Source organism: Cucurbita maxima, unplaced genomic scaffold, assembly GCF_002738345.1.
Source record: "Cucurbita maxima cultivar Rimu unplaced genomic scaffold, Cmax_1.0 Cma_Scf00001, whole genome shotgun sequence".
In the NCBI taxonomy this organism is placed as follows: Eukaryota; Viridiplantae; Streptophyta; class Magnoliopsida; order Cucurbitales; family Cucurbitaceae; genus Cucurbita; species Cucurbita maxima.
In genome coordinates this window covers 6,886,732-6,895,205 of record NW_019272017.1, presented here as the reverse complement: position 1 = coordinate 6,895,205, position 8,474 = coordinate 6,886,732, and the positions used below count along the sequence as shown (strand labels likewise).

Below are 8,474 nucleotides of genomic sequence, written 5' to 3'. Positions count from 1 at the left end.
AAAAAAAAAAAAAAAAAAAAAAAAAAAACTGTGGTATGTTTTTTATGTTCTGCAGTTGCTTTACAACAGAGATTTTAGAGGGATTTGATGTGCAAAGAACCAGTGGCTTGTCAGATACACTAAAGAAGTATGGTTATCTTACTCATGCAATTACACAATACTACATATTACAGGCATCTGATGAGCGTCCTAGTCATTTTGATGTCTGTCCTCGTCTCGATGCATTTATCAAAAAGTGCCAAGAATTGGATAAGATGACGGTTAGTGATGTTTTTGCACTTCAGCTCATGCAGGTATGAACATTTTTATAAAGGAAAGCAAAGCTCATTCTTAGAATCCCATGATCATTCAAAGTCTAATGGCATGTATGTATGCAGGTGCCACAAGTTACAGAGGAGATTGCGGTCACTGTTTTGGATTTGTACCCCACTCTTCTATCACTTGCCCGAGCATACTCTCTTTTAGTGAGTTCGATTTCCTTTTCTTCTATTTCATAAGGTTGCTTATCGTCCTTCCAATTACGCGCTTACTGGGAATTGGGATAGGTTTAAGACATATTTGTTATATATAGGTGAAGGAATTAAGTTCCCATCTACTACTCTAAAACCATATAATTGACAAAAACTGTTAATCTATGAACATAAGACAGAGAGTACTTTTGGACAAGTCATTTTCAGCGAGGCTAGAGGTTAGTCAATCAGTTTTGGGTGTGTTTGGGACTCACGGCTGCATAAACCCTGTTTCATGAGCTTAGGCTTACGAAACCCACCTTTTAATATTTCATACAAATATCCATAAATTATTATACCCACAAAAGTAAAATTGCACAACCCAAAATTTCTTTAGTTCATTCCTTATACAACGAAAACACATATTATTGAAAATGTGAGCTAATAAGAGAAGTGTGTGTATTTTAAAGTAATTTCTTATTGTTTTCTAATGAAAAACTAGGACGATAATGTCACCCATCAAGAAGAGATGTTAAGGAGACAGAGCAACAATTTGATCAATGCAGCTGCTAGCCGGAATATTTTTCATTTAGTATGGGGTAGTGGGAAGTAGCTCGCATATATCCTCAATAAACTGGCTTTTGATGTCTATGAGCTTCATAGTTACTGCTGTAAGTATGCTTATTATTTATTTTAAATGCCATGTTCATATGCTATAGTTTTCTCAGGGTTGTTTGTGACTGTACCATTTGACGAAGCTAAATAGGCTTGCTTAGTTTCTGGTTTGAGAAGTGTCTCTAGCTAGTGAATAGTTTTAGTTTCATTACTGGGATAAAGTTACATCGCTCTCCCTAATAGAAATTTGGTTAAACCGTTGAACTTTGCCTTTTGTTTCAAATTATTGTTGTATCTGATCTTTCATAAACATTTCAAAAGTATTCTTAAAATAGAAATACTATAGAATTTCATACATAAATTACATTTAGAATGGTGTGGCCGTACCCAGAACAAAAATTTAGTAATCTAGTGGGACGGTGACTTAAAGCGTAATTCGAAGCTTAGAATTGTAAGTATGATCTGCTAATACATTGCAGGTATGGAATGTCTCCCAAAATAAAACTGAAATCCTGATAAAAAGATTTCTCAATTCCAAGTTAGGAGATAGTATTGGATTTCAAAGCCAAACAATTTAAGGACTTTTGTTCTTCCAGTTTCTAAGCTCACCATTGTTGTGCATGGAGCTCTATTACTTATGGGGTACACTTTTTTTTTTTTTTTTGTTATCTAAATAATATGTTTTTATTTTCCCTAAAGAGTAGTTTTTTTTGTTTTTTCTTTCAATGAATAAAATAATTATGTTTTTTTTAATATATTAAAAAAATTAGTGTAAATAAATAAATAGCAACTATGAGGCCTAGAAATACATTTTTATATCTAATATGTAAGATCCTATATCGATTGAAGAGAGAAACGAGTGTCAGCGAAGACGTTAAGCTCGAAGGTGGGTAGATTGAGATATCTTACATCGATTGAAAAGAGGAAAGAGTGTTAGCGAAGACGTTGGACCCGATGGTAGATAAATTACGAAATCTTACATCGATCGACTAGCGGAACGAGTGCCAGCGAAGACGTAGGGCCTGAAGGTGGATAAATTGCGAGATGTTACATCGATTGAATAGAGGAACAAGTACTAGTGAAGACGTTGAACTCGAAGGTGGGTAGATTGCGAAATCTTATCTCGATTAGACAGAAGAACGAAATATTAATGGTAAGAGTGTAGAAACCCTTTAGCAAAGGCTTTTTAAAATTTTTGAGGGGAAGTTAAAAAGAAATTGAAGGAAGATAATTGGGATGAGCTTGCATAGTTTAAAAAAAAAAAAAAAAAAAACTAAATTCGGTCCTTTTTAAAAAATTTAATTAAAAATAAGGGAAAAATATAAAATAAAAGAAAATAAAATTTTCATTTATTTTTGCAGTATTAAAACGCTGATTTCCCATTGTAATTGTTATCGATATATATTTAAAATATTTAATGAATATTTTGTAAATAAAAATATAATAAACATTTCTTTTGCGGTAACCGCCCACACCAATCCCATCTCTGATTTTTTTTCCCGTCTCTTTGATACTTCCTCTCTGTCGTTGCCGATCGCCGATCGCCGCCTCGCCTCGACTGCACTTTTCTTTCTCTTCTTTATCTCACTCTCTGCTGCAACCTCACGCCGCCACGCCAACCCCGTGCTCTCTCCCTGTTGCGGCGCCCCTCTTCTCCACCAATTTTAATCTATCCTACTTGCCGTCCGCTCCATCTCTCAGTTATCAGTATCAGCACGCATGGCTGACGGCGCGGCCTTGTTTTCGCCCAACACTCTTTTTCTCGCGGTAATCAGTTTATTGCTTTCTCTAATTCTCTCCCTGTGTACATTGAATTCAATCTACACAATGGAACCTGTTTAAAAAGATTGATAATGCATGCCCGTTTGATACTAAGATACTCGGTGGACATGAATTGTTGATGTTTAGACGTTAATAGAAATGCTATCCTACGGTTGGTTATTTTGATTTAATAGCTGATAGTATCTTTAGTATTTATGACGTGGTTGGAGAACCCATTTTGATTTATTTCCCTTAGAAGTTAGTAGATGCGAATTAAATTGGAATTTTGCATGTTGAGTACCGACCTTAGGCTGGAAACTGAATAATAGGAATGATGCCCAATGTTCTAGGTGTTCTTGCTTGGTTGTAATTCATCAATTTCACAGCTGGTGATCCGTTCTGACACAGAATCTGAGTCTGGGTCTTAGAAATTGATTGAGAAGAAGTTTTGTTTGTGATGGATTGATGATATAAATGGTTTATGATTAGCTCGGGTTTTGGAATGCAGATTTAGTGAGATAAGTGAATCTGGCGATGTTCATAATTTTGATTTGGGTATCCCACCTCTCTTCCTCTCCTTCTCTTCGTACAATTGATCTTTCCACATTTCGGTTATTGGGGTGTTTAAGCTTTTCTTTGAGCGAAATTGGGGCTTTAATTTGTTGTTCTAGTTCTAGTTTTATGAAAAGATAAGGGCATGGGAAATTGTTGATGGGCGAAGATGTTCTGCTGTATGAAATGCTCATCTGTTTTTGTGGAATTGAGTGTATAGGCCCAATGCTTCTACTAATTGGTTTTGTCAAGAACCCTTCGTTTATTTTCTTTTTCCGCTATGTTGCGATAATTTAAGCAAGTCATTGTGCTTTGAAATCAAGTTCACTATAAGGTTTTCTTTTATTCGTTGCTGAAGATTGCAATCGCAATCGGCCTAATTCTGTTAGATGGAGGGTACCATTGCTGAAGAACTTTATTCCGAGAGTTTACAGTCAACAAAATCAAAATTGGCTGACATGTCATTATCTGATTACAGACAAAATCGGCCATCAGGTATTCCTATGTTTTCAATACTGCCTTGGTACATATAAAAGGGAACCTCACTAGAGGGAGGTGCTCCAGTTATGTAAAACAATACTCAAAGAATAGTTACCGAAGATTCTTGTCACCAATGCCCACAGAAACATGGAATCTAGCAAGGGACCATACATCACAAATTATGCCTAAAAAACGCTGTCATAACTTGACCTACGATTGTAGGATTATATGAATTAGGGTGTGGTTGCAGGTTCTGCTGTGAATGACTCGTGTGAAGATGATGGATCTTTATGGGGTGGTTCGGATGAAGGCTTGGAGGAAACATCTGATCTGGATAGGGAGTGGCATAGAAGACACGACCAATTTCATACGGTAACAGATTAACTATTCTATTTTATCTTTTTCTTTAATAAATGGTTTCACAAGAGAGGATTTAAATGGATTTCTTCACTCTTGCATATCGTTTAGATTGGATACCGTGATGGTTTAATTGCTGGGAAAGAAGCTGCATCTCAAGAGGGATTTAATGTTGGCTTCAAGCAGTCAGTCTCTATCGGATATAAGTTGGGTCTTGTCAGAGGTGTTAGCAGGTTAGGAGAGAATAAATTTCCTACCATTTTACACATGCATGAATTCATACGTATCTCTTGAAGTTTGTGTCAGCAAGATTTTTTTTCATTTTCTTTTTATTTTAACGTGAAAGGACACTGGGTTCTTGTAATTGAACAGTTATATTATATTGCTCCTATGTTCTAAAATATGTGTTAAGTACAGCTGACATTTCAAATAGTCTGTCAAATTTTAGTCCTTCGGGCTTGTTTGGAATGATTTTTTTTTGCAATTAGAAAGTCATTTCAAGTCGGCCCTACGTGATGTTGCATTCTGTATTGTTAAGAGAGCCCGTCAAGTATGACATGCAAAGAGGTCCAGGGTTGTATTTATGAAACCACATCTGTCTCCCAGTCTCTGTGCAGCACGCATAGGCTTTCTCCAGGACCCGATTTAAATCAGTCTCATGTGTCGTGCAACAGTGTGAAGTTGGTAACCTGCATTGCCTTTTTTGCCCTCTTTCTTATTTATTTCCTTTGAATTTTAGTCTAAGTCCATGTCGTTCCTTTGGTGAGGATTTATCTATTGCTGCACCTAGCAAAATTATGCGATATAATTAGACGTTGAATCATAATTTAGGTGGCTATTTAAAATGCGAATTCTTAGTCGAATAGTTAGTTTGACAGGCTGTTTTCCTTTGCTGACTTTATGGAAAATTGTGGCTGAAAAGAAATTGGAGTCTTTAGTGAAAAGGGAAAGTTATTGGAGGAGTTGGGACTTGACCAAGTTTATTACCTCTTTCGATCTTTTGTGTCATTAAGGACTTCAGCAATTAGTCTCTCGTTCTTTTGAATTGGAGCATCTTTTTGTAATTCTTTCTTTAATGTTTCTTTTTTTATTTTGCTTTTTTGTATTGCCTTTGTGCTGTTCTCAATGAAATTTGTTCTGTTCATGGAAAAAAGTCCATTGGTCCATTGGTTTTGGTAATACTGCCTTCTACTGAATGTTTTCGTTTTCATCTTCTGAAGTGTGCTTGCTTCCCTTCCTGATGACTTGAAAGAAAAGCTAGTAGGGATTGAAGAAAACAGAAGTAAATTCCAAAGCTTGTATGAATCTGTGAACTCTCTTTCGACAGCAGATGCACTTAGGCTATTCCATGACGATATTATGGCACAACACACGAAAGAAGAAGGCGTCGATGCAAATACGAGTTCGCAAACAATAGATTTGTTGAAGCAAAATTCAGATTACAGTCGTCTAGGACAGTTCTATGGAGAGCTTCAAGCACTGTTACCCACATCACCTGCTCTGAATCTTCATTTACATGAAGAACAGTAGATTCAATGCAACATTTGTAGGTTCAGCATTTGTTATGTTGAAATTTTGGGTATTGATCTCTTCTGTCAGTTGTGTAAAATATTTACATTTGGGAATTTCCATATTCTCCTTCAATCCGGAATCAACCAACTCAAAGGAAAGTAGTTTTGAAACCGATTTGCTCTAAAATTTTCTATTGGGTTGATTTTTTACTGTCTTCGAGTTTTTGGATATATATTATTTTTAATCTAAATGTCTTGTTCTTGAACAACGTTATTAGATCGAATTTTTTTGCATGTCTAGTGTGATGATGTATTAACAGTCTTGTTACTAATATGTTTGGCTAAAAATGGATAGTTGATGATTTCTACTTTTGAAAAGAGTGGACTTGCGATTGAGCGACAATTACATCTCAGCAACAATTTGAGTTAAGCCTATTCGTTCTCAGCTCCCGTTCAAGAAGAAAGTTTTAAAAAACGGGGCAGAGAAATTTTGAAAGAAAGATTTAGTGTTATATGTGAATATAAGCAAAAGGCAGCAATAACGGCTTACTGCATATAACTATCGGATAGGTTTTTTCTAATATGTTTAATGATGGTCGGGTAGATTTTTTCTAATATGTTTAGTGATGGTTAAACACAAATGAAATTATTTTTATGCTCTTATTTAATGCAAATAAAACTAGTATTATCTATCAAATTATTGATTTTAATCTAAAATAATTTTAGTGATTTGATTTTGTGATAATTTTAAATGAGATCAAGTGAAAATAGTCATCAGAAGAGAGTCTAAGTTCAAATATAAAATATTTAGATTTAAACTTATATAATTTATAATTTGAATTTTTAATTAATACAATAAAAAATTTACAACATAATTGAATTTTTTCTTTCAATAATAAAAGAAAGAGCATGTAGTTTATGAAATTCTTTTGAAAATTTCACCAATTTTCGCGTTCCAAACGCCTTGGGATTGGAATTACAAGGTACAAGACGATCACCCGCTCTGGTCGGGTGATGGTCATTTACGCCGACGCCGGCGACTCTTCTCTCAATCAGTAAATTTCGATCGCCACAGTGAAGATTTTCGCCGTTCATCGACTCCGCCCAGTGACCAGGCCGTTTACATCGACTCTGCTGCTCCTTTGAAACCCAGCCCCCGAGGTTTATCCCTCAGTAAGTCCATCCCTCTAGCTAAAACCCTGCACCAATTTTGCGAACTCTGGAACCCTAGACCTCCTTCCTCCGCCGTAGAAGTTAAGGTTTCCAATCACTTACAATGCCGAAGGTGTATGGAACTGGTGTTTACGATTTCAAGCGCCACAGAGTGGCGGAGTACCCAGTTGAGTCCAATGAGGTCGATGACAAGCCCGTGGAGTCTATGCCTGGTGCGACACTGCCAAACACTATAACGCTAGCTGAGATTCAGCGAGACCGGCTGACTAAGATTGCGACGGCGAACTGGTCGAAAGTAAGCGACCCTTCGAAGCCCTTTGATCCAGAGTTAGTAAAGAAGATTTATGAGATGGAGCTTTCGGTTAAAGAAGGGCGGAAGACCGTGCCTCTGCAGAGGGTGATGATTTTAGAGGTCAGTCAGTACTTGGAAAACTATTTGTGGCCTAATTTTGACCCGGAGACTGCGACGTTCGAGCATGTAATGTCGATGATTCTCATGGTTAATGAAAAGGTAATTATTCTGTGAGAGAAAGCTTTCTGGAATTCATTAACTGATCTCATTAGCATTTCTCCGTTTAAATGTACTGCTCGTTGTGTTGTAATGGAAATCTGCAAAGCATTTAGGCGGAAATGCGAAGTTGCATGCTAATTCGAAATTCCGTAGTGTTGCAATAAGCTTTGCACGGTAATTCGTGGTTTCTGGTAGATGCTCTTTTGGAAGAAGGAGAAAAAAAAAAAACCCTCCATTTCCCCCCTTCTATATTGATGTGCGTTCAGGCACAATTTTATTAATTTTATGAAGAAGTGAATATCGTAAGAGCTCATCCAGAAAGAACCTTACCATTCTTTTATTGTTGTCATTAGGTTATAATTTATTGAAACAGTATATTATTGTTTGTTTCTTAAAGATTGTAGTTTAATCTTGTAGTTTCGAGAGAATGTAGCAGCTTGGGTATGTTTTTATGATCGGAAAGACATCTTTAAGGGGTTTCTTGAGAGGGTTCTTCGACTGAAGGAGGTTAGTTTTCTTTTGATTGACTTGTTTGGTATGCCGTACTTGTGAAAATTGATCCAATGATAGTTTTAGCTGAAAGATTATCATCCTTTATTTTTATACTTCATTCTTGATTTATGACATTGATATATATGTGTGTGTTTCATTGAGAAACCATTGTCATCCAAAAGAATGTAAATTCAATGAGCTATACAAAAATAGAAGCCGATCCAGGGAATTGAGCTATGAAAATTATAGGAAAAGTCTCTAGTCGCTTGCGGTTAGAAATAGAGAAAATTAGGAAAAGATTTAGTTACAACGATCCAAATAGATTGGAGTTTTTTTTTTTCTCATTTTTGTAGAGGCTTGAAATCCGGAGGAAAGTATGCTTCTTTACTTAGCTCATAGTCTATGGAAGGACTTGTTCTCCTATTGTCTTGTAGAGAAAGAATCTCAGTTCTCGTTCTTGGCCTGAATTGGTGTGTTTTGTCGAGTGTCTAAGCAGAAATTGGGAAGGTTTTTTTTTTTTTTTTTTTTTTTTTTTTTTTTTTTTTTTTTTTTTTTTTTTTTTTTTTTTTTTTT

The 8,474-nt window shown here is 35.9% G+C and overlaps 3 protein-coding genes across 7 annotated transcripts in view; all 3 read left to right on the top strand.

Annotated features, from left to right (window-relative positions):
• Positions 1-1,176, top strand: part of LOC111488639 (crossover junction endonuclease MUS81) — a 7,699-nt gene extending 6,523 nt beyond the window's left edge. The window contains exons 13-15 of one of the 2 annotated variants that reach the window (XR_002719230.1): positions 174-293; positions 378-464; positions 952-1,047. Coding sequence is in view for 1 of the 2 variants with exons in the window: in XM_023136502.1 (XP_022992270.1) it covers positions 56-293; positions 378-464; positions 952-1,062 (436 nt within the window). In the remaining variant the exon portion in view is untranslated. Of the gene's footprint in view, positions 1-55; positions 294-377; positions 465-951 lie in introns of both variants that reach the window. The other variant, XM_023136502.1, reaches the window with a different exon arrangement.
• A 1,359-nt stretch (positions 1,177-2,535) lies between these two features.
• On the top strand, positions 2,536-5,921 carry LOC111487537. Of its 4 annotated transcripts, none has more exons than XM_023135016.1 (5): positions 2,536-2,831; positions 3,767-3,872; positions 4,108-4,229; positions 4,326-4,447; positions 5,435-5,921. In XM_023135016.1, exons 1-5 carry the CDS (start codon positions 2,784-2,786, stop codon positions 5,742-5,744), a joined length of 708 nt encoding a protein of 235 aa, XP_022990784.1. In that variant the 5' UTR covers positions 2,536-2,783; the 3' UTR covers positions 5,745-5,921. The 4 variants fall into 4 exon arrangements, with proteins under 4 accessions (XP_022990784.1, XP_022990940.1, XP_022990860.1 ...); XM_023135172.1 differs by having other exon boundaries at positions 3,736-3,872; XM_023135092.1 differs by lacking the exon at positions 2,536-2,831 and adding an exon at positions 3,320-3,380.
• Positions 5,922-6,653: 732 nt separating this feature from the next.
• Positions 6,654-8,474, top strand: part of LOC111487318 (intron-binding protein aquarius-like) — a 12,241-nt gene continuing 10,420 nt past the window's right edge. The window contains exons 1-2 of the mRNA XM_023134733.1: positions 6,654-7,409; positions 7,827-7,916. Coding sequence (XP_022990501.1) covers positions 7,002-7,409; positions 7,827-7,916 — 498 coding nt within the window. The 5' untranslated portion in view covers positions 6,654-7,001. The remainder of the gene's footprint in view (positions 7,410-7,826; positions 7,917-8,474) is intronic.